Source organism: Camelus ferus, chromosome 16 (genome assembly GCF_009834535.1).
Source record: "Camelus ferus isolate YT-003-E chromosome 16, BCGSAC_Cfer_1.0, whole genome shotgun sequence".
NCBI classification, from domain to species: Eukaryota; Metazoa; Chordata; class Mammalia; order Artiodactyla; family Camelidae; genus Camelus; species Camelus ferus.
In genome coordinates this window covers 36,346,111-36,369,821 of record NC_045711.1, presented here as the reverse complement: position 1 = coordinate 36,369,821, position 23,711 = coordinate 36,346,111, and the positions used below count along the sequence as shown (strand labels likewise).

General features: G+C 45.3%; 2 protein-coding genes across 7 annotated transcripts in view; one reads left to right on the top strand and one right to left on the bottom strand.

Annotated features, from left to right (window-relative positions):
• The window catches only part of MPP3 (membrane palmitoylated protein 3), a 35,825-nt gene extending 24,241 nt beyond the window's left edge, over positions 1-11,584 (top strand). For 4 of the 5 annotated variants that reach the window (XM_032457294.1, XM_032457292.1, XM_032457290.1 and 1 more), the window contains 9 exons: positions 739-803; positions 2,141-2,161; positions 2,709-2,750; positions 3,854-4,018; positions 4,114-4,194; positions 6,555-6,648; positions 6,859-6,967; positions 8,374-8,496; positions 10,546-11,584. In XM_032457294.1, the coding sequence (XP_032313185.1) occupies positions 739-803; positions 2,141-2,161; positions 2,709-2,750; positions 3,854-4,018; positions 4,114-4,194; positions 6,555-6,648; positions 6,859-6,967; positions 8,374-8,496; positions 10,546-10,722 (877 nt within the window). In that variant the 3' untranslated portion in view covers positions 10,723-11,584. The remainder of the gene's footprint in view (positions 1-738; positions 804-2,140; positions 2,162-2,708; positions 2,751-3,853; positions 4,019-4,113; positions 4,195-6,554; positions 6,649-6,858; positions 6,968-8,373; positions 8,497-10,545) is intronic. The other variant, XM_032457291.1, reaches the window with a different exon arrangement.
• On the bottom strand, positions 8,808-23,125 carry CFAP97D1 (CFAP97 domain containing 1). Of its 2 annotated transcripts, XM_014564339.1 has the most exons (6): positions 22,929-23,125; positions 22,318-22,388; positions 21,910-22,028; positions 20,838-20,961; positions 20,280-20,336; positions 8,808-9,000 (listed from the first exon to the last, which is right to left on the bottom strand). In XM_014564339.1, exons 1-5 carry the CDS (start codon positions 23,050-23,052, stop codon positions 20,280-20,282), a joined length of 495 nt encoding a protein of 164 aa, XP_014419825.1. In that variant the 5' UTR covers positions 23,053-23,125; the 3' UTR covers positions 8,808-9,000. The 2 variants fall into 2 exon arrangements, with proteins under 2 accessions (XP_014419825.1, XP_032313187.1); XM_032457296.1 differs by lacking the exons at positions 8,808-9,000; positions 20,838-20,961 and adding an exon at positions 19,682-19,778 and having other exon boundaries at positions 22,929-23,052.
• Between the last annotated feature and the right edge of the window lie 586 nt (positions 23,126-23,711).

Sequence of the window (23,711 nt, the reverse complement as noted above, 5' to 3'; positions counted from 1 at the left end):
CTGGATCAGAAACAACAGGGGTGGACTCCGAGCCCTGTGTTCTAACAGATATTCCAGGTGATTCTGAGGGACTGAAGTTTGAGAGCTGCTGCTCTGTTTCCTCGGGGAGCCTCAGACCCGTCTGCGTCTTTGGCTGCATAGGTCTTGGGGGAAGGCTCTTTAGCTGCATTTAAACGTGGAAATCTAGACACCTCCAAGAGCCCTGGGCATTTTCTCAGCCCAGAGATAAGAGGCTTTGGAGGCTGCCTCTCCACTGACAGCTGCATTGGATGATATCCCAGGCTGTGCCTTCCTCTGAGGGGAGGACATTCAATTAGAGTCACTTTCGCCCTTGGCTTCTCCTGGGAATTGTTCTACTGTTTTCCAGCTTCCTCAGAGATGGGGAGGCCGGTAAGTATGGAGCAGGGGCCTCCTTTCCTTGAGAACCAGCCTTGGGGAAGTCACGACCGACTGCTGACCGTGCGCTGACCATGGGCTGAACCTCTGTGCGCGACCGTCTTGGGCTGGGCAAGCTTCTCCCAGGGCAAGAAACTCAGTTTCTTCTTTGTGAACCAGTGAGCACCTGTGAAAATGTCCCCCTTCACTGGAACTCACTATGAAGCAAGGAGGCCCTTGGCGTGCCAGGCTGTATCCACCTGTGGGATTCAGGCCTTGGTTTCCCTGAGTTTTCCAGAAGGTTCCCTCCAACTGGTCCTCGGCCCTGCTCATGGGCCCACCCATCCTCTCATGTCCCCATAGGCGACTAAACCACCGGAGAGCCACGGGCACCCTGCCAGGCCCTGAGAGCCTCAAGAAGCCCCCCTGTGAGTAGACTGGTAGGACGGATCTTCAGGGAAGCAGTCTGGGCCGGGGCTGGGTTTAGGACTTGGGGGCTTTGTGCTGGGAAGAGGCAAGCATGGGGCTGGAGTGGGCACCAAGGGTCCTGTCTGAGCTCTCAGGCCTCCTGAGGGAGGAAGGGATGGGGAGAGGGAGGAGGAGGGGAAGTGGGGTAGGATTGGGGAGCGTTCTCTGGAGAGGAGCTATTTGGAGCCCCTAGATGACACTGCGGGGCGTGTTAACATCTGTCCCAAAATTGCGTGCAAGCTCTTGTGTGTGTGTTGTGTGTCCGCATGTCTGTGTCTGGGAGAGCCTTCACAGCTTTCCTTAGGTTCCCAAGGGGCTCTCTGACCCTGACAGTTTGAGAAGCAGTGACATTGGAAGGGAACGGGGATGGCCACGCACAATCCTGTGTCTCTGTATTAGCGGCCAGATTTGGGAAATAAAAATAAAGAACGCCCAGTTTAGTGTGAATTTCAGATAAACAATGAACAAGTTTTTAGTGTCACTATATCCCATGCAATATTTGGGACATATACTAAGAAACGATTTGTGGTTTATCTGAGATTCAAATTTAACTGAGTGTCTTGTATCTTACCTGGCAACCTGGCTCTGTGCACCTTTTAGAATACACACCCTCCTACCTTCTTGCCTTTGTAGTAGCAGAATCAGGAGATCCCTTTTTCCAAGATGGTTAAACAGAGGCTCATGAGGTCAAGGGAATGGGACTGGCGTCAGGTTTCCAGAGGGCCTGAGATCAGAGCCCCCAGGTGAGAGCCCCGTGTGGAGAGGAAGCCTCCCCGGGTACAGCCTCTTGGGCCCAGGGGGGCTCAGAACCGAGTAGAGGGCCTGAACAATGCCAGGTGACTGGAGCACGGCTGGCCTACAGCCCTGCTCTGGGCCGCTCCATTCCCTGTCATCTGCATTTGCTCAGGCAATTCTCCAACCCCAGCAAAGAGAGAGCAGGTCCTGGTCCCTCTGCAGGCATCAACTCCCTTGGCTGGGCGGCCACCGCCAACAGCCACTTTTCTGGACTTGCTCTTAAGTCACAGGGGCTGCTGAGTCAATTGGCCTTGAGGCTGCTTTATGCCGGTGAGGAGCTGGCTTTCTTTGGGCCGCTAATGAGACACACACAGGAAGACTAATTAGAGCAAGTCTTGGTTTAATAATGCACCGCAGCTCAGATCACAGGTTTGTTGGAGGAGAGAGAGGGACCAGATGGAGGGCTCCTGAGGCACAGGAGGCTGCGGCTGCCTCTCAGCCGCAGGGCCTCCCGGTTCCCCTCCACTAACGCTGTTCCATCTGTCTTTTGTGCAAACCGCAGATGATCAGCCTTGTGACAAAGGTAGGCCTGGTATTTGTCCCCTGTGCATGTGGACGAGGCCCCTTTTCCGTAGACTGTCTGGGGCTGGAAGGACTTGTCCTCCCCTCCCCCGAGTCAGGGGTGGCTGTGCCCCTCTGGCTCTCAGCTCCGCTCTCCTGGTTCTGCCAGCCGGATCGGCCTGCTCCTTGAGGCCTGCAGAGCTGGTGGGGAGGTGGGGCCTGGCCCTCCTTGGACTCTGGCTGGGCCGATCGTGCGACCCGGCCGGGGAGCAGGCACGAGACAGGAGGGTAGGGCCGGGCAAGTGAGTTTCCTCTCCTTGTTCACTCAGAGGGGCTGGAACAAGGCCTGCTGGCCCAGAACCCCGGCCAGGGCTGTAAAGGCTCTCTGTGGCCTAAGCACGGAGAACTGGGTGAAACAGAGGAACTTGTTGACCTGGGGTGGCCAGGACATGGTATTTGCCCCAAGCCGAGCCCCTCTGAGGACTCCGCTGGGCCACCCAGGGCCCAGGTACCTCTGGGCTGGGGCGTGTGTCCAGCATTGCTCATTGGCCTCCCTCTCCAATTCCCAGAGACCTGTGATTGTGAGGGGTACTTCAAAGGACACTATGTAGGTGAGTAGTGGGGACTCTCCCCCTGATGCCCCCTTCCCCACCCACGCACATCCCGCCGTGGGCTCCGGGGTCAGGGAGAGATCCGAGCCCCAGGAACCCCTAAAAAACCACTGAGCCTGTGGGACCCACATTTCGCTTCAGTCGCTGTCAGCCAGAGATGGGGCTGAGCCTGCTGAGGCCTGGGGTCCCCCACCCCAACTTCCCCCAGCCGCTGGGAGCAGCTCCCTGGCAGGAAGGGGGCATGGACCCCTGTGTTAATACTGATTTTATTATTACCATAATTACAATTGTGGTTGATTCAGTGTTTCTGTCACCCCCGTACAGCAATGGAGCCTTTGACCAATCTCCAAAGTGCTTCACTTCTTTTGTTTTGTTTAATATTTCCAAAGGCCTTAGAGATGGGCAAAGAGCTTTTTTAACTTTTTATTCTGAAGTAATTTCAAAGTTACTGAAAAGAACTCCCATAGACTCTACACCCAAATTCATCAGTTGTTAATGCTTTGCAGTATTAGCTTTTTCATTTCCTTTTTCTACCTACACACATTTCCCCTCTGAGTCATGTGACAGTTAGTTGTGGACATTATGTCCCTTCACCCCTAAATAGCTCAGCCTGTGTTCTTACGTAAGAACAAGGACATTTTCTAATATAACCCAGGGCTATTATCAAATTCTGGGAATTTAACATGCACACAATTCTATTATCTACTATACTGTTCATATTATAATTTTGCTCGTTGTCCCACTAATGTCTTTTAGAGCATTTCCCCTGATCTAGAATCCAATCTAGGAGCACCCATTGTGTTTGTAGATTTGTATTCCCATTTCCTGGATAAGGGAACTGAGGCTCGGAGGGGTGATGACTTGTCTGAGGTCTATCACATGCCCAATAAGACAGTAGCCTTGAACCCTAATTTTTGGATGCCAAGTGGTCACCCTTTCATCGTATTACTGTGCATCCCAGTCAGCCCCTTTCTGTAGCAGAATGTGGCGGGGGAGAGACCAGTGGGTCTCAGTTTCACCTTCAGGTCTGACCAGGTAGAGAAAGTCTTTGTAGAAAGATGGGGGGACAGATGGTGCAGTGTCCCCTCGCCCTTCTCCCCAAGCTGGTCTGCGGAGGAGCTTCCGGCTGGGCCGCAGGGAGAGACTGGAAAGCCCGCAGGAAGGAAAGGTGTCTGCAGTGGCTGAGACTCTGGAGCTGCCGACCTACGAGGAGGTGACCAGGTACCAGCACCAGCCTGGAGAGCTGCCCCGCCTGGTAGTTCTGATTGGTAGGTGATGTCTCCAGGGAGTGGCCTGGTTTCCTACTTGGAGGGTTGGGGAGGGAGTTCAGCAGGGACTCATCAGCCTTCCTTTTGTTTCCCAGGGTCTCTGGGAGCCCGACTGCACGAGCTGAAGCAGAAGGTGGTGGCAGAGAACCCACAGCACTTTGGTGTGGCCGTTCCACGTAAGAGGGCCCATGGGTTTGCTTGTTTGTGTGTGTATGTGCGCCAGCCATGTAAGTATTTCTTGAGGACTTGACTCCATGTATCCATCTTCATCCTTACTTTGGGTCTGAGGGACTGCCAGGCACGGCCTGCTATAGGCAGATCATGGGACAGAGGCATGATGGGAAGAGACCACTCTCAGTGATCCCCTAGGGCCCCCTGAGGCAGGAACTGGAAGACCACTTGCCTGGTTCCTGCCCGGGATGGGAGTTGAGTCTAGAACACATTGTAGGCAAAGTGGCAACCTCAACTCAACACCATTTCAGCCTCCTCTTCTCAATGACTCTGACTCCTATGGCCCCTGCTCTCAGCTTGGGCAAGACAGTAGGCCAGGGAAGCCAGAGAGCCCGGTGAGTGATACTGCTTAGGTACTCCCTTGTAGCTGGGTCCAGCCCAACAGGGTGGCTGGGTGCACTGCCGAGTCCAGAGGCAGCCAGGGATGCTGAAGTCCGGTAGGTGGAGGTCCTGGTCCTGAATGTGATGAGGAAAAGGAGGCTAAAGAGTGTTAGGAGCTACACCAAGAGCTTTTATGTGCAGCGACTTGGTCAGCCTTCCCAGTACCCCTGAAAAGTGGGTTCTCATCATCTTGTACTGCAGAGGAAGACACTGAGGCTCAGAGAGGTTAAGTAACTTGCCCAATGTCACACAGTTGGTAAGTGGTGAAGCCAAGGTTCAAACCCAGGCAGCCTGCCTCAGTCACATTCTTAACGAGGCCACACAACAGCCTCTCACTTGCTGCCTGCCACTTCCTGTCCTTGGCTGTCCCTTTCCTCTCTAAGACTCTCTCTCAATCCTCTTGTTCAGAGGGACACAGTGTGGGCACCTGGTGGCCATTACTCTGGTGGAAGTAATAGGACCTTTTCTAGAATGTTCTGGGGAAGGGCAGCTACAAATCCTTTCTTTTACCATATCATTCCCCTGGGCCCATAACCCAGTCTGTGGGTGGTCAGAATTGTCTTTTGGAGCCCTAGCGGAAGTGGCAGGGATGTGGCTGGGTGTGGGGGGCGGCAGCTGGGGAGGCCATTCTGGCAGCACACCTGTGATGGACCTGGGAGGCTTCTGGGGGCCACGGCCTTCCAGCTGATAGGTTGGGCTGAAACAGGACATGTGGCAGTTGTTCATATATGGATCCTTCAGAAGACTTCAGATCCATCCCCTGGGGGAGGGTACCTGGATGGTTCAGCCTACCTGCTCCCAGGCACCCCACAGATAGGTAACTTTCTCCCAGATATTGGGAACTGGGTGAGGCAGTGACTTTTATGCTGGGTTTTGAAGTGTAAATAGGAGTTTTCCAGGCAGAAGAGGAAGAATTCTCTATACCAAGGGAAAAACTTGTAAAGGGACAAAGTGTGACTCAGCGTAGCAGTCTTAGGGACTGGAGAGTTCGTGTGAGTGATGTGGGGGGAGGTGAAGCTGAGTGGGAGGCTGGGTTGGTCACGAGGGGCTCAGATACTCATCTAGGGTGTTTAGAATGTAATATGTGGGTGAATAAAAGTTTTAAAGCAAGGGAATGACTTGGCGAGAAAAGTGACCCTAGCAGCTCTGCCAGAGGTTGGACAAACATGCTACACGTTAGCGCACAGAGCATCCCCTGGGTGGCTCCCAGGGGCCAGAAAACACTGTCCTCTGAGACCCCCTTTCTTTGGAATGCTCTGGGAGAAGCTGTGTGTTGCTTCATGTGTGCTCTTGTTCTGTGGATGGAGGACCTGATTTTTCCCCAGAAGTGTGTGCCTCGATTCTATTATGGAAATCAGAGGGGAAACACTGTTTCAAACTGTGGGAGAATCAGCTTTGCTGAAACACTTAGTCCATAGAGGGTCTGTCTTCACCTCACCTTTCCTTTCAAAGTGGGAAGTGATACAGAATTAAAAGCATACAGCAGGGTCATCTGAATTTTTGCCCCCTTGGCTCTCAAAAAGAAAAATAGAAAATAAAAACTTGGAGGACTAGGAATTCCTTCAGCGAGTCTTTAAAAGCCACAGCGTCAACGAGGCAGTTTGGCAGAGCGGTTAAGAGCATTCGCTTGGCCTGAGACAGAGTTCACCCGGCTCTGCTCCCTGCCGGCCGTGGGACATCTGTACGGTGTCCCCATTAACTACTCGGCACCGCTCAGTTTCCTCACCTGCAGAACGGGAGGCCTCGTTTTGCCTACATGGCAGAGCTGTGCGCATCGGGGATGTGGCCGACACACGCGGACACGCGACTGAGGGAAGAGGCTGGTTTGCACATAAATCAGCGATGAGCTCCTGTGAGAAGCGAGCACCCAGGCTCCTGGGATGTGACACCTCCGCCCAGCTGTCCTCCTTTCTTTCTTTCACAGATACCACCAGGCCTCGGAAGAGCCACGAGAAGGACGGGGTGGAATATCACTTCGTCTCTAAGCAAGCATTTGAGGCCGACCTACAGCACAACAAGTAGGTTGGCCTGATGGGCCGGTCGGGCCTCTGTACAGCTCAGTGTGTGTCCTTGCATCTGTCCAGCCTTCCCCTTGACCTCCTGGGAGGGCTTCCCGAAAAGGCGGTGGGGAGCGAGAGGGAAGTCGTGGTGGGCAGGCTGTCCTGCTTCCAAGATGATTTAGGCAAACTCGGGAGCTGAAGGCCTCTTCCCCTGTGGTGGCGTTTTAGGTTCCTGGAGCATGGTGAATATAAGGAAAACCTCTATGGAACCAGTCTGGAGGCCATTCACGTTGTGATGGCCAAAAACAAAGTCTGTCTGGTGGACGTGGAGCCGGATGTGAGTTCTTGGGCCGGTTGATGGAATTTATAAACTAGGGGGTTGGACATTTTACAGAACATTCGACTTCCGTCTTGGGACTTTTTATTCCAGAGCACTGGATGTTAAAATTTCCTTGGGTCTTCCTTTGAGAAGCTAATGAAAACTTTGTACCCCAAAGTGTGCACCTTTGTACGTAACAACTACATGGATTGGAGGGACCCTCTTGGTGGCCCACAGACCTAGGATAGTAACCTCTGCATGGAGCAAATCAGGCCATAGATGGTGGCACTGATCAGTCAATTGTGATGGGACAGTCAGGGCCTTAGATGTAAACGCACAGGTGGAGACTGGGCCACCCCTTCCCCGACCAGGACAAGTGAAATCAGTGGCTTAGGGAACTACCAAGGGAGGCGGTCAGGAGAGCAGTTTGAAAGAGAAAAAGGGCAGACTTGCCCCTGTGGAGTTCTTCAGAAACATTTCCAGTCCTGCACGCCCCACATGCTGTGTGCTTGACAGGGGCTTAACCGTCTTTTTAACCTTGTCTTTGAGAAAAACTTCTAAGCTTTCAATTCAGTCTGGGCATTTTTTTTTCCCTTGATAGTAACAGAGCTCTGATTTTAGGATCTAAACTGTAGGCTTTATTTTACAGAAGTTGGCTTGAAATGGATTGCAAAAAGCACATTATGTCCCTGAAGGAAAACTCTCACCAATTTGGACTTACTAGAAGTTGGTAGTCAAAATTAAAAGTCTGAATTTCAAAACTGTATTTGGAAAGTGACTTTATTGATTTGGTGGGGGAAGGCAGATTGGACATAGAGCAGTTTAATACCAGCGTTTCCAAATGGAGGCACTTACATTATAGATAAAATGCACTAATTAACAGGATGATTTGCATATTGAAAACCTTCTAAAGTCTTTAGTTTGCTTCAAGTGACCTCTTAGTCTCTTCATTTGCTTAGCAAACCCTTTCTTCTTTGAATATCATAAGGAGGCCTGTGTGATAGTACAAATTTTGCATTAGTGTAGTCCAAAATGATGACATTTGACTACATAGATACACACATTGACTCCAGCTGGTTCTTCCATCAGGACTAGGCAGGCAGAGAAGGGCATACGAAGGCTAATCAGGGCTTGGGGGAAGGGTGATCAGAGCTAATAGGGATGGCAACTCTTGGAGCTGAGGCTTTGGAACCTCCTTTCTTGGTGAGTGAGCCTTCGGGACCCCAGCTCCGTAATAGAGGATGGGAAAATGGGCAGGTGGTCAGCACAGTAGAAGTCCATTGTCATATGACCATGGACCATATGATCAGGACCTTTGCCATTGGGTGATGTAAGGGAGCTCACCCGTGACTGGCCATTCAAAAAGTATGTTTCACAATAAGATATGTTCAAAGTATATGATGTTCCTGAACTTACTTTCTCAGGCACTGCAACAACTGAGGACCTCAGAATTTAAACCTTATGTTATATTTGTAAAGCCTGCAATTCAGGAAAAAAGGAAGACGCCACCCATGTCCCCAGCCTGCGAGGATGCAGCGGCCCCACTTGTAAGTTTCAAGTTGATCATTTCATTTCTGATGGCCTGAGAGGGCCTGTTACAGCTGCATATGAGCGCGGGTACCTTCTGCACAAGATCATCTTTCCTTTTGGCCTGTTGGCCAGACTTAGGTGGTCACAAGAATGGAGGGCTCCAGATGGGGCAGCCAGAAGTGCCTCCCAGTTCACAGAAGGGTGGCTCTGCCTGGGCTCCCCACCCCTCACTCCCTCACAGAAGCACCCTGTCAGAAAATAGGGGTCTTACATTTGTCAAGAACCTGGTCTTAGTGACAAACCACAATCATTTGTGGAACTCATAAGCCAAACCCAGGTAATTTTTAACTGAAACACCAACTTCAGATCCAGCAGGCTAATCCAAGATGGAGACAAGGGGTGGTCTGGGGTGGGGGGCAGTCTTTCCTACATGCTGTTCAGGACAGTGACTCTCTTGCTGAAGCCACAGGTAGCTGAGTTCCACCTTTACAGGCCAGGGAAAGGGTTCAGGGGATTGTTGGCTGCAAAACAGATGTCACACATTTTACTCCATTAGAGATTTACTTAAGTTTTTTCAAGATGCAAGTATTGATTAGGAAGATTGAGGATTCAGGGGAGAAAGTGTTCCTTCTAGAATTTCTCAAATAGCTAAATGCTTCCAGGATGAACAGTGAGGGTGCCTGGAGGAGGGGAAACTCCAGAAACAGGAGAGGTCTATAGGATGTGAGTGTGCAAGGGGGCTGGGAAAGTGGGGCCACCCTGGGACACTGCAGGGTGCTTTTGAGTAGGAGACAAGCCCTGCGAGATACCATATAGAACTGGGAAGCTTTGCTCAGTTTAATCTAGCTTTTTCCCTCCTGGGGGAAAAAAGTAAGGAGAAGAAATTATCTCAGCCTTCTCATAGTTCCCAGCTGTCTCTGTGGTAGCCTGCAAAGACTGCTTCCTAGATCTTTAGAACATATTTTCTGAAAGTATGGATACTCTCACTAAAGTAGGAAGCTGGTTTTGACTGGGGACAGAGAGAAGAGGAGGGGGGACTATTTTGGAATGTGGGTCACTTTAGTGGAGGACAGCTCATTCCCCCTCCATGGCAGCATAGAAACACTGAGCCCCTCAAAGCAGAGGAGAGAAGGCAGCAGAGGACTGGAAAGCAGTAGAAAGGGAGGTGGGTGGAAACCACTGACAAATTTCACTTTGCAGTTTTACTTAGAGTAGATCCTTTGACTTCCTTTTCTCCCAAAACCCCAAGCTAATTGTCAGCGAACTACCTGCTTGCAATTCTACTTCTTAGAGGTTTTTTTTTGAATGAAGAAGCCAACCCTGCATAAAGGTTGGGTAAAGGAGGGATCATTGGCTGTCTGAACCATAGTGCTGGGTGTCAGGAAAGCAATATGATTAAAGAAGTCAGATATCCTAAGGAAGTTGGGGATTGCGTCAGGGTTATCCCAGCACTTTCCGAAATAACTCTACTTTGTCTGCTGTGCTCGTATTTGGCTCTGTTATGAGAAAATGCAAAGAACCGAGTTCTACATTATGAATTTAGGAGTATTAAGAGGGCATTCGAGTTACTTGTTCTCTTTTTCCCCCTAGTTGATTCCAGAAGTGCTTGCTTTGCTTTCTCTAGTTAAAACTATTTTATTTATAGTTCTTTTCTGTAATTATTTAACCAACTCGCCATGTGACACAATAGTACTACTGCTTTGGAAATACCTTCAGGCAGGAAATGTGATACTGACATACACACACACACACACACACACGGATGTAAAATCAGCATCTGCTCAGAGCACTTATCATGGCCTGCGGTTAACAGGTCCTCAGTAGGTATCTTGTGGGTGAATGACTGAGCAATGATTGTGGCGACTGCCCGTGAACTTTCTTGAAAGTTGGATAGGATATCATCACTACACTGTGCTTGTGTACCCAGTTGGTTATTCATGGGCTAGATTCATCCACTCATCAATTGAAAATTAGAGGTTGGAACACTGTCCAAGATGAAGGCTGCAGGGTTTCTTATTTGTGGGGAGAACAACCCAGTTGTTCCCTAACTACCCCTTTCCTTGCAGGATGAGGAGCAACAAGAGATGGCCGCCTCCGCCGCCTTCATAGACCAGCATTATGGGCACCTGGTGGATGCTGTGCTAGTGAGGGAGGATCTCCAGAGCGCACACAGCCAGCTCAGAGTGCTCTTAGAGAAGCTGAGCAAGGACACTCACTGGGTACCTATTAGTTGGGTCAGGTAACTGCATCCTAGAACAGCCAGGTTGGAGGGGACCTGGAAGAGCCCAGCCTCCCTCATGTGACCATCAAGCAAGAGGGGCAGAATTTGCCATCAACTCCATCATGAAGAAGAGTATTTGGGGAAAATCTTGCTTGTCATTGGTTTTTGTCTCTTGTTTCACTGCACCCCTCTGGACCAGAAGACATGAGTCGAAAGGGGGCGTACCACAAAATAACACGTGTCATTCATTAAAGTATCACAGGCAAGTTGACCCTGATTCTTTGTACCAAAGTGAAGTAGGCACTGTCTTTTGGGGGAGGGGGGGTGAACTGAGACAGTACCAATTTGCATAGGTGTTTAAGCTTTATAAACTGAGTGACTCATTTTTCCAGCTTTATTGGAAGTTGAGTTGTTTTAGTCAAGAGGATTTTCCATGCAATTGAAGTTCCCCTATCCTCAGGCACTAAAATGTTGATTTTTCCCTTTTTGATGGTGTGTGTTTGCTGGGCAGTGGAAAACTTGGTTCTCTGCTTTCTTAAGTAGTGAGTATTCACCAACTTTTTTGGAAGCCTAAGGCAAGCTTCCCTGTCGCCATGAGTTACTGTACCCTTCTGTGACGCAGTGGTGTTTCCAGGGACCCTTGAGGAACGTGAGGCTGCTTGTGCCTTTTCTAGATATACTCAGACTCCTAAAACTGAGCCCTTGCTTGCTTTGATTTATTCTGTTCCATCACTTGTCCCTCTTGTTACTGACAGTTGGCCCTGGTTCTCACCTGTCCTAGCTGCAGATTATAGGCGCTCCTGTCATGCTGCATCATGGGAAACCGGATGATCCCCCATTGAAACTATGTCTAAGCCACAATAAATCAGTCCTGACTGTCAAAATCGAAGTATGTAGACTCTGAGTGTGGGCCTAATGGGTTGTCTCTGAGCAAGAGTGTTTAATGTCACACAGGATTTGTGATATTTCACAAATTGTGATATATATATATATATATTTATATATTTGTGATTATGTATTTATATATTATATATAATTTATATAATAAATATATAAAATTAAATATATTTATATATTGGTGATATATATCACAAATTTGTGACAGATATATTTATATATATAAATATATACTTATATATTTATGATATATTTATATATTAGCGATATATAGATCACACATTTGTGATAGATCACAGATCCTTCAGAGAATTGCGTTTCTTATTAATAATTATTCTGTGCCAGGAGCTACGCTAAGACCTTTACATATGTACTTTGACAAATCCACCAAGCCTATGACTTAGGATTCTTATCATCCCTATTATACAAACGAGAGAAGCAAGGCTAAGAAAGTGTCCACGTAATAAATAATGTGTCCAAGCTCACACAGCTTTAAAAAAATGTCAGAGCTACAGTATTTGAGCCCAAGCGTCCCCAGTGCCAGAGGCGGTCATTAATCACTATATTTACTATACTGCCTTTTTTTTTTTGTGATCCCATAATTGAGGCTACCTGTTAAATGATTGACTTATAAGTAAAGAATGTGTTCACAGCTAGAATTTACAATAATATGCAGTGTGGCTGAACTTCAAAGACTGAAACAAGGCTGCTGTTACACATGTAAAATTTCAAGCTCTTCCTCAGGAGAAAAAAAAGGAGCCCAAGTAAAGGGTGAAGCACCAAGGAGGAGGTTTGCTGCCCGTTGAGACATTTCCATTTTGCCTTCTGACACACGGATACCTTTGCAACTTTCTAGCTCGTGAACCTGGTAGGTCCACCTAACAGGACCACTTTCTTCAGACTTTTCTAGCAAAAGGACAAGGACTTCTTTGCCTTTACAGAATACTGGATTCTTATCAACTGAAATTAGTCTTGAGCTGTTTCACAGAGGACCAGGGCAGGGAGAGCAGCTGCCCTTAGAAGTGGGATGCATGTGCCAAGGTGTGTATATTCTACAGGACAGTCAGGATCTAACTTTAGCTCTCAGGCAAAAACCACATAAGTCCAAATTATTCTCGAAAAATCCCCTAGGGAGGTACCTTGTTGGAGATCCTCTTAGCAAGTTCCATCTGGGTAGTTTTCCCCCCATTGTAGGAGCTCAGTTGAATACCGGATGACTTTTCTGTTTTGCATTTCATACTACTCAACAGACATTTTGCTGCTTAATATTTTCACACAATTGCCAGATGAAATGGTAGTAATCCTCTTCATGTATGTTGTGAAGCTAGGCATTAAAATGCGATGCCTGCTTTATTTCCAGTCAAAGTAGCTCCCCCCCACCAAGGCAAGCTGTGTCAACAGCTGTTTGTCTGCTACTAAATCCGTTAAGAGTAGAACGAACAGGGCCCCACTGTAATTTGTACAGTGTTTTTACTGTTCATAAAAAGCAGAAAAGTCTTTATTTTAAAAAAATGCACCTGTTTGCAATTATGTATTGGTGGAATGTGTATAAATTCAATTCCCAGTCCCATTCTAGCCCGTAGTGCATATGTTCTGAGCCCCTGGGCAAAATTTTTTCAAAAGTCTATCACTCTAGGCCTCACACCAAGAAATCTGCTTATTTCATACCTCTCAAGCTGTATCTCTTTTTCCCCCTGGGCCTTCAAATGCAAGTAAGCTCTCTGCCTGTGTCTACAACCAGACAGCATGTGAGCTCTGGAGGACTTTTCTAGTCAGGGATGTTCGATGGGTGGAGCATATGTGCTGCTATCATCCATTCTTGCACCCATGGCAGACAGTACTAAACTGATCCCAGCACTCTCCTGCTGAAGTTAGGCACTGCTTTTGGATTTTTCAGGATATAGTATCCAGTATCAATTGAGCAGAATTGGCAAGGGAGTTCATCCTGTTTGCCATCCTTGATCCAGCAATTTGTAACCTCTACCATCCACTCCACTCCCTGCAGGGGGTGGGTTTAAGAAAATTATAACCATCTGTCCTTCACAGGCAATGCTTAGCTATGTTAAATATTAGCCATTTGTGCTTTTACCATTGTATGTATGAATACATACATGCTTTAAGACATGTGGCCCATCAAAGTTTTACATCCACTTATCCAGGACTACTTCATTTATGCCACCAATCATAGGATCATGCATCCAAAACAATGTTAGCACTTGGAGACTTATTGAATAACTACAGATCAGCATATGCACAAAGCCCATTCTTGAATCATATAGTTTAGAACCAATAAGCAGCATTTCTCTATTTTCCCCCCTGCCCTTTGAATATAGTCTCAAACCATTGCTTCCTTTAAAAATCAGGCTTGTCATTTCAGAACAGGTTGACGTGGAATCATTTTTCCTCTAAATAGAACTTAAAATCTTGGAAATTTATTATAAAGACAGTGATAAAAGGACTCTGAAAACTGGAAGGAAGATGGTGGGTTGCCTTGGGAACCTCAGGACTTGAGGAACAACAGTGTGGAGAGTTTCCTGGGTTTTCTTTTCATCTCCCAGAACTGACTGGGCTCTGGAGAGGCCTGTGACTCAGAACTAGCAACAGACATAGACAAGGAAGAAAAAGAAAAAAGGAAGGAAGGAAGGAAGGAAGGAGGAAGAAAGGAAGGAAGGAAGGAAGGAAGGAAGGAAAGAAAGAAAGAAAGAAAGAAAGAAAGAAAGAAAGAAAGAAAGAAAGAAACTTGCTTTCTCTGCCAAAAGACAGGAAAGGGGATCCCAGTAGAGACCCACTGGGGAGCCCCAACCCCAGCTTCACACCAAGGCACCAGCAGGCGGCCCAGTTCATTCATGGCGGGAGCAAAGCCCTATGTCTCCCTGCCCTCCACCCACTGACATAAGGAAACCCAGACCCAGCGGTGCCTGCTCGCCCCACGGCAGAAGGTGGCCCAGCGACACTATGCAGCCCAGGGAAGCACCTTCCCACACTGCAGAAGACACCAGCAGGGACTGAGTGGGAGTCCTGGCAGCACGCAAAGAACAAGCAGACCAGAATAGTATTGCAAAGGCTCGGAAAACCGAACTGTCCTTGGAAGTAAAACACACAAAAGAGGCAAGAACCTGTACACTACACCTAAACAAGACTCCTACTTGCTAAAATAGAAGATGTAAATAGGATTAAGAGATCCCTAACATATTTACCTGAATGTTCAGGATACAATAGAAGACCACTCATTGTATCTCAAACCAGGAAAACTCCAATCTAAAGAAAAAGACCAATCGATACCAACTGATACCAATATGATACGATTCAGACGTTGGCATTTATCTGACAAGGATTTTAAAGCAGTTGTAATAAAAGTGCTTCAATAATCAATAACAAATTCTCTTGAAAAAAATGAAAAATAGAAAATCTTAGCAAAGAAAGAGAAGTTATGAAACAATCAAATAGAAATTATAGAAATGAAAAGTTATTCTACAATTTAAAACTGAGATAAAGTTGATAGTAGAGTGGAAATGATAGAAGATCAAATCAGGGTACTTGAGGACAAATAACAAAATTTATTCATTCTGAACAACAGACTGGGAGGGTAAAAAAAAAAAAAGAGCCTCAGTGACCCGTGAGGCAATAACAAAAGAGCTAACACTTGTATCATCAGAGTCCCAGAAGGAGAGAAGAAAGTGTGGGACCAAAAAGTTTTCAAAGAAATAAAAGTTGTAAACTCCCCAAATTTGGTGAAAGATATAAACTGACAGATTTAAGAAGCTGATAAACTCTGAACAGATAAACCCAACGAAATCCATACCAAGATACATAGTAATTAATCTTCTGAAAACTGAAGACTAAGAAAGAAAAAAATCTTAAGACGAGGGAGAAACAACAAGGAAGGAACACCAATTCAAATTCTAGTTTAGTATTACTATAAAGGAAACTCAGGAGGCCAGAAAAAGTGACACATTTATCACATGCTGAGAGCAGACTATTAACCCTGAATCCAATATGTGATGAAACTGTCCTTCAGGAAAGAAGAAATAAAGGCATTCTCAAATGAAGGGAAACTAACAATTTGTTGAGACTGACCCTTAAAGCATGGTTAAAGGAAGCTCTCCAAACAAAGAAAATAGCAGAAGGCTGGGACCTTCAGAAAAAAAAAAAAAAAAAAAAAAAAAAAAACCAGAATAGATAAAAATAGAAGTAAACATAATATATTATTTTTCACCTCTTGAGTTTCTTATTTTCTGGTTGAAACAAGAGTTACAACACCATCTGATGTGGTGCTCAGTGTATGTAGAGGAAATACATGAGGTAATTGTCTTTTAAAAGTGAGGAGGATAAAGGGACCAATTAAAACAGATTGGTACAGTGGATAAAAAAGTATGACCAAACTATATGCCATCTACAAGCGTATGGAGGTAGTTAGAGAGTAAGCATAGAAACTGATATATTATGCAAACAATTTTTAAAAAGCAGTAGTGGCTATGTTATTATCAGATAAAGTAGACTTCAGAGAAAGAAAACTACTCAGGACAAAGAGGAATATTATATAATCACCCCACCAGGTAGATACAGCAGTTCTACATGTGTATGCATCCAATAGCAGAGCTTTAAAACACATGAAGGAAAAACCGAAAGAGCTGAAAGGAGAAATAGACAAATCCACCATTATAATTGGGGATTTCAACACCCTACTCTCAGCAATTGATAGAACCAGAACAGAAAGCCACCCAGGGTACGGAAGAATTGAACACCATCAACCAACAGGATCTAACTGACATTTATAAAACACTCTCTGCAACAGCAGCACAATATACATTCTTTTCAAATGTCCATGAAACATTCACGTAGATAGAGCATATTAACAAAGGTAAAAGAATTGAAATTATAGAGTATGTTCTCTGACCATAATGGAATCAAACTAGAAATCAGTAACAGAAAGACAACAGGAAAATCTCCAAACATTTGAAAGAATACCTAATATAAGCTGAGCAGTTCACGGAAACTTCCTAGAGAATGGACTCTCTTCTATACATGATGAACAAATGTTGTCCAGGTAGAGATCAGAACTATGGATTTTCCAGCTGGAGGGGACAACAGGAAAATGAATGGGGTGAAAAAGAAAACATGTCCTCTGTTGAAAAAGGCAAGGAGTGATGAGCTATAAAAAAGTTGCAGATATTTGTCATTTTTGTGAAATTCTAGTATCTGAGCCTCATTCTAACTCGGGGGAAATTTCCTATTCTGGTGAGAAACAGAACCCTCATCCAGAATTGGAAAAAGGCAGATTCTCATTTTCCCAGCCTCCCCTGCAAATAAGGAACGGGCATATGGTCTCGCTTACACCAATCAGATACACCCTCACTGACTTGGAATTGGGAGCTCGTGACACAAAATGACTTTTCGAAGGCATCACTAGCAGATCAGTAAGATCCAGTTCTAGACAGAGCAGGGGCAGCAGCATGAGCCCAGCACCACAGACCAGTTCTACAGCAAGATCTGGGGTGTTGTTCCTTGATGTGCAGCTTGAAGCTGGGTTCTGCAGTTTTCTAGCAAATACTGTTAACTAATTCATATTCTTTCACTAAATTACTTCACTATTTAAATCAGACAAAAGTCAATTTCTGTTGCTTGAACTAAGAATTCCCTTTTTTTTTGGCCAACTTTTTTTTTCAGGGTGAAGAGGGAATTAGGTTTATTTATTTTTAATGGTGGTACTGGGGATTGAACTCAGGATCTCATGCATGCTAAGCACATACTCTACCACTGAGCTATACCTGCCCTCTAAGAATTCCTATTGATAGAGGCTGCCAAGACAGGAGGAACAGGATCATGGTGGCAGGGGTGGGGGGGGTGTGCAGGGAGGGTGGCATATTTATATATTCTGTATGCCATATTTAAAAGTGCAGCTTATTCTGGAAGGAATGGCAAATCATTGAAGGTGTGAAGCTGGAAAGTGATAAGGGCAATTTTTGCCTTAATAATACCAGTTGTAAATTACAAGCACCTGAAATGGGCAGCAGCGCAAACAAAGACAGAGTAGGACTGGTAGATTTCAAATACGTAGGGGAAGTGAAGGGATGAAAGAGAGGGAGTAAAGGATGACTGCCAGACTTCTCATCTGGATGTCTAGAAGAAGGGTGGTTCCTCAAACTGGGATGAACTGGAACCAGTTTAATAATGAACTTATATTTGGACATACTGTTTTTTTCTTTAAATTTTTCATTTTAAGATAATTGTAGATTTACACATGTGTAAGAAATAATACAGAGAGATCCTGCCTACCCTTTACCCAGTTTCCCCCTGTGGTAGCACCTTGCTAACTATCACAGCCAGGGTATTGATACTGATAAAGTCAGGATACAGAACAATTTCATTGTTGATAAATTGAATGTCATCAAATTAAAATGCTTTGCAAGATGAAAAGACAAATTACAGAGAAAATATTTCGCAGATCATGTATCCAACAAAGGACTTGTATCTAGAATATATTTAAAAAATGAATCTCAAAATTCAATATTTAAAAAAAACAATCCAATTAGAAAATAGGCAAATGCACCAATATTTCACCAAAGAAGATATACAGATAGCAAGTAAGCTTATGAAAGATATTTAGCTTCATTAATCATTAGAGAAATGCAAGTTAAAACCACAAGATGTTACTGTGTACATATTATAATGCCTGAAATTAAAAATGGTGAGAATATCCAATGTTGGTGAGGATGTGGAAAAACTGGATTAGTCATCATTGCTGGTAGGAATGTAAATGGTACAGCCACTCTGCAAATAGCTTTGTATTTTCTCTTAAAATGATCTTAGCATACAACCCAGCAAGTACACCCTTGGGCATTTATCGTAGAGAAGCCAAGCTTATTTTCATGCAGAAATGTGTGCATAAAAGCTTATAGCAGCTTTATTCATAGTGTCAAAAAAACTAGAAACTAGTCAAATGTCCTGCAATGGGTGAATGGTTAAATAAACTGTGGTACATTCATACAATAGAATACTACTTAACAATAAAAAGGAATGCACTTTTTGGTACACACAACTTGGTATACACAACTTGGATGAACAACAAAGAACTTACGGAGTGAAAAAAGCCAATCTGAAGAGAGTGGACACATACTGCATGATCCCATTTATGTAGCACTCATGAAATAGCGTAATTACAGAGATGGAAAACAGATTCGTGGTTGCCAGGGCTTAGCGCTGGGAGGAAGAGGGTGGCTGTGGCTAAAAGGGGTGGTACAGTAGGGTCTTTTGATACAGATAACAGATAACAGATAACACTACAGTTAACTATCTTGAATGTGGTTGTACTTTCACAAAATTACACAACTGATAAAACCTCACAGAGCTATACACACACATACAAATGAGTGTACGTATAATTGGTGAAATTTGTGGATGCTCTGTGGATTGTACCAATGTCAACTTCCTGGTTTGATACTGTACTCTATTTGCACAAGATGTTAACATTGGGGGAAGCTGGATGAAGGATGCAGGAGCCCCTACCCTGTACACTTGCAACTTCCTATGAATCTAATTATTTTAAAATAAAACATTTATTTATTTGTGATAAGAACACTTAAGATCTACCCTCTTTCAAAATTAAACGTTTAAAAAGTGAGGCTCAAAACCAGCATGACCAATTACTGAAGCCATGCATCATTGTCTTGTTGTATGTTTTGAGATATTTTTGAAATTTTTCAATCTTGCTTCTCCCTATAAATGAACAGGGTCCATGGAAGCCTCACCGAATCATTCTTTGCCAATTCTATATATTCACAGAGGAACTAAGGGTGTTTGTTCTGTGTTGTCTGAACCTTAATTTCCTCGTGTGCTTTTGTTTTCCATTTTGACAGATCATCTCACCTCACCTATTCTTCCCCCCAGGATGGTGGTGATGGTGTATGTTTAAAAAAGTTGTTTCTCTCTCTCATTAAAACTTTTCATAGCCCCCAGTAAAAATGCTTGTTGCATCTTTCCTTCTGCCTGCCCCACTCTGTCTACATTTGGGGATGGGACTTAAAGCCTTCGGGCACTTTAAATGTAACTTACTCATTTTATGTTCCAAGCTTTATTGTAGCTTCCTAAGATTGAGCATTCGGCCACTTAGGAGTGTCTTGAGATCGTAAGCAGCTAAGAAATCCTAGGGCCTTCTCTTGTGTCTTTTCCATGGTGAGTAACCTTGTATTCAGGGAGAGGAGAGGGAGGGAAATGGAGAGCCATCAATTATACAGAACTATTCTTTGGAAAGCCTGAGCATCCATTTATCCTTCTCCCCAGAGACAGGAGGGGCAGGCGGGGGAACTTAGTCACTACTAATAATGTGAAATAATACAAAATGCCAACATAACAGTACTTTTGAACAGTGACAGAGACCCATGATGTAACTTTAGCACCACATTAAAGCCACAAGACCTCCTGTTTATGTCTTATTGGAACAAATCACTTCCCCTTAGATGCACATAAAGCATCTAAGCTGATGACAAAAGGCAGTCATTTTCTACTTGTACAGAGAGAGGAAACAAAGAGCTCTAGTCCCCAAATGGATGGCCAATCAATATCACAGAAGAGCAAAAGTCGCCCCTTATTGGGCCCCTTGTTCTCCATCTACACAGCTTTTAGGGCTTTGGTATCAACTGTGATTACCATGTTCTCTAACAAAGAGTAGCCGCGTTGACATACCTATTCATCTCCGGAGAGAAGATACCTGGTTGTATTTCTGATGTAGCGCCTCGAATTCTTGAAGGAAAAAAAATCAGAAAGATTTATGCCAAGGTGCTGGTGCGAAAGTTAAAGTTCTCAATCTTAAGGATGGCTTAGAAAAAGCTTACGGACCAAAATCAGGGCGTGGGAGTTTATAAAAACACTGCAGAGGCCTTTTATTTTCCTTGAAGGATCATCCCTAAATAAGGCAAATCAACCACATTCTGAATTGTAAACCCTTCATCCTCTTTGCTTGTACATTCAGGCTGAATGAAATAAGGGATGAGGGAAGATGCTACCAGATATTGTCTGAAGCTGACACGTAATGACTTTGCTACCTAGGAGACGTCCTTAGCTGGTGTGGTGGATGCTTTGCGCCTGTTGTTAGCTTTGTATGCTCTGGGCGGCTTTTCTTTTAACAACTGTTGCATTTCTCATGATTTTGCCTTCAGCCATTTAGGGGTCTTTCCTGAGATCGACTCTACTCTGAAAACAAACTCTCTGCATGCACTGGAATATCACAGAGTATCCACGTGCCTGCCAGTCTATCTCTGACGCCCTGCGGTCATAGTGGGGTTTGCGATCACCAAGCCTCTTCAGAATGCCCTGGTTTTCCACGGTGATTCTCACTAGCTCCCGGTTCCTTGTTTCTCTGTTTAAGCTGAAAAACACAAAACGCCAGCATGCATGAAGAACAAAATTCTCCTCCTGGAGGGGAGTGGGGGAGATGAAGTCGTGATGTCACAAATCTGGGCTGCCTAAGTGCAGGGAGCCAATTGTCCCAAGAAGCCTGAGACTCTGCACACCTATTGAACCAGTCCACTCTCTGGGAAACATGTAAAGTCTTTTCAGGTTCAGATCGGTGGGTCTCAGTCCCACTGTCTACCAGAAGATGCTACCTTATCAGTCTGGGCTGGGGCTCTGGCATCGGCATTTTGCAAAAGCTCCCCAGGAATTATGTGAAACCAGGATTGAGAATCTGTTTTGGATGAGGGAGCATGGTGTCGCCTATGGATAAATCACAACTGGCTGGTGATAGGCTTGGTTCAGCTCACTCCCCTCAGCTTTCAACTCAATTTCAGATATATACAAGGATAGAGGAAAGCCACCTTGACCCTCCCCTCTACACACACACACAATTCTTTCCCTGCATACACTTCTTCTGTAGCCCTGATCACAACTGCATAATTATTTACATAAATGTCCTTCCTGCCTGACTTGGAGTTCTTTGAGGTTTAGGAAATAAATATCTCATTTCACCTCTGTACTCCTGGTGCTTAGCATGTAGTAGTTACTCAGGAAATATTTGTAGAAACAGTTTTAAAAATGCTGTGTAATACTCCCAGCTCTGGTCACCATTTTACAAAAGTGCTTTCTTGTGATAAACTCTGAATAGGACCTCGAAGAGTCTCTTCAAGGGAATAAAAGTTAGCTCTTTGATGCTAGAGAAAGGTCCCCGTTTGAGGTGGTTTCCTTTCTCCTTAACGTGGTCTCTTTGAAAGTTATTCCTCAAGTAACCTCCATTAAGTAGTCCTACTGCACTAAAAACCCAACAAGGGGAAGGTCAGTTTTGACGTTGTTTGGTAAAAGAAATGAGAAGGAACACTACCTCTTGGAAAAATATTCGTTCCAGCAATCCACCTTGGCGGGGCCACGGTGGGCGTTGGCGATTTTCTGACACAGTTGCTTGTTTTCGTATTCGATTTTGTCGATTCTCTTTTGTTCACTCTGGTGAGAAACCCCACCCCACCGTAGTAAGGCCATCGCTCCATCCCACTCCATCACACGGTGGCCGAGCATCCCTCCTTTTCTGGGATTGTGGGAAAGGGACAAATTGAGGACCTCAGTGGAGTCGGGGAGTGGGGAGCTGAGGAAACCAGGGGTGGCGTGTATGGGGAGGAGAAGGATGAACGAATCTTTGGCTAGGTGGGTATTTGGAAGCCTCTGGGAAACTGGATCTCTTTAGGACATGGATAGAAATCAGTAAGGTACATCAGCAGATGGCAAGAATGAATACCTGAAGTTTGCTCAATTTTAAAATGTGATGTATGTGAGCCGCTGGGGGTTTGGTGTCAACAGTAGGCTTCACTGGAGAGGAAGGAAAGAGAGCAATGTTACGTCACAGATGTCCTCTTAGCTGCTTCACATTCTAGGCAATGACCCTGCTTAAAACATTACAATTTTGAATTCTGAACTAATCCAGGTCAGAAATTTTGGTTTAGTTTGATTTCCCAAACTGACATCTTTTGAAGAATTTTGAGCAGAAATACAAGAATGGTGAGGGCTGGGAAAAAACAAAATTTACAGAGATAAATGTCCTTTGAATCCAATGAAAGGGCTTGTCTCCCACCCTTTTCCAATACAATTGGCCTGGCTTTTGGGTGCTGAAGTCTTATCCTCTGTCTAGCTTACTTTGGCTTTAAAGAGTTTAAACGAGCATTTCCATCAAATGAACTCCCTGGTGGAAGATAAATTTTGTCACTGACGCTAATGCCCTCTTGACCAGACTCAGCAGATAAGGCCATATCATTGCAAAGCCAGGTACTGGCCTGGATTATTGTCACTATCTCTAAGGCGGGCCCTTCCAGAACCCTAATCACAGTGTCCAGTCCAAATTGCCCCACGTACCTATTTGTATTCTATTCTTATGAAATGCATAGTGGCCAAAGTCCAATTTCTTCCTGAATGATGTGCTCTGCCTATGATTAGAGACGATTACAGGGTAGGCTAGATAATCCAGGGAATTGTTCATCTTCTCTTTCTAGTCTTACTTCAGAAATGAGGCATCCAGCCTCCTCTGTGAGGTACTTAGTTGTTCCCATGATGGGTTGTCATAGTTACCCACTTATGACATCAAGGACAAGTCTTGGGGAAGAAGGAGGAGCTGCAGATCGTGATTGGCTGTCCCTAGGCTTCTCTTTTGAAAACTAACCTAGGTCCAAGTCAAGATGAGGGCCGAGGCTCTGAAGCTTTCCCACCTGCCAGGAATGCAGGTGCCACCAACACCAGCAGGAAAAGGTGTGGTGTCTGGGAGGGGTGGGAAGGCACAGGGTGGGGCTGGGAGGAAGGAGACATCCAGCCCTGGTTACACACCTTGTGCTAAAAACTAAGTAGTGTCCCCTGCAATGGTTTCCCTGAATTTGTGACCACAGCTGTGGGGGGAGGTGAAAGATGACCTTAATGATAATTTGATCCAATTTCTTCATTTTGCAGATGAGGTAACTGAAGTCCTGAGCAACAGTCAAGTTGCTCTAGAACAAGTTAGTGGTAGAGCTAGGCTCAGGATGTGAGTTTCCTGAATTCCCAGGACTACAGTTGCTTTTTGGAGAGGTCGGGGTCGGGGAAGAACTGCCATTTTCATGACAGTGGGGGAAGACAAAGCAGGTCTTTTGCTGGTAGTGGGACCTCAGT

What these genes read in the sequence shown, in the direction of transcription:
- CFAP97D1 (XM_014564339.1), bottom strand. Translation starts at nt 23,052, where the DNA reads ATGAACAATTCCCTGGATTATCTAGCCTACCCTGTAATCGTCTCTAAT. An exon ending in TAAGAATAGAATACAAATAG is followed by an intron (nt 22,389 to 22,928) that starts GTACGTGGGGCA and finishes CTTCCTCTCCAG; the next exon opens with TGAAGCCTACTGTTGACACC. An exon ending in TAAAATTGAGCAAACTTCAG is followed by an intron (nt 22,029 to 22,317) that starts GTATTCATTCTT and finishes GTTTCTCACCAG; the next exon opens with AGTGAACAAAAGAGAATCGA.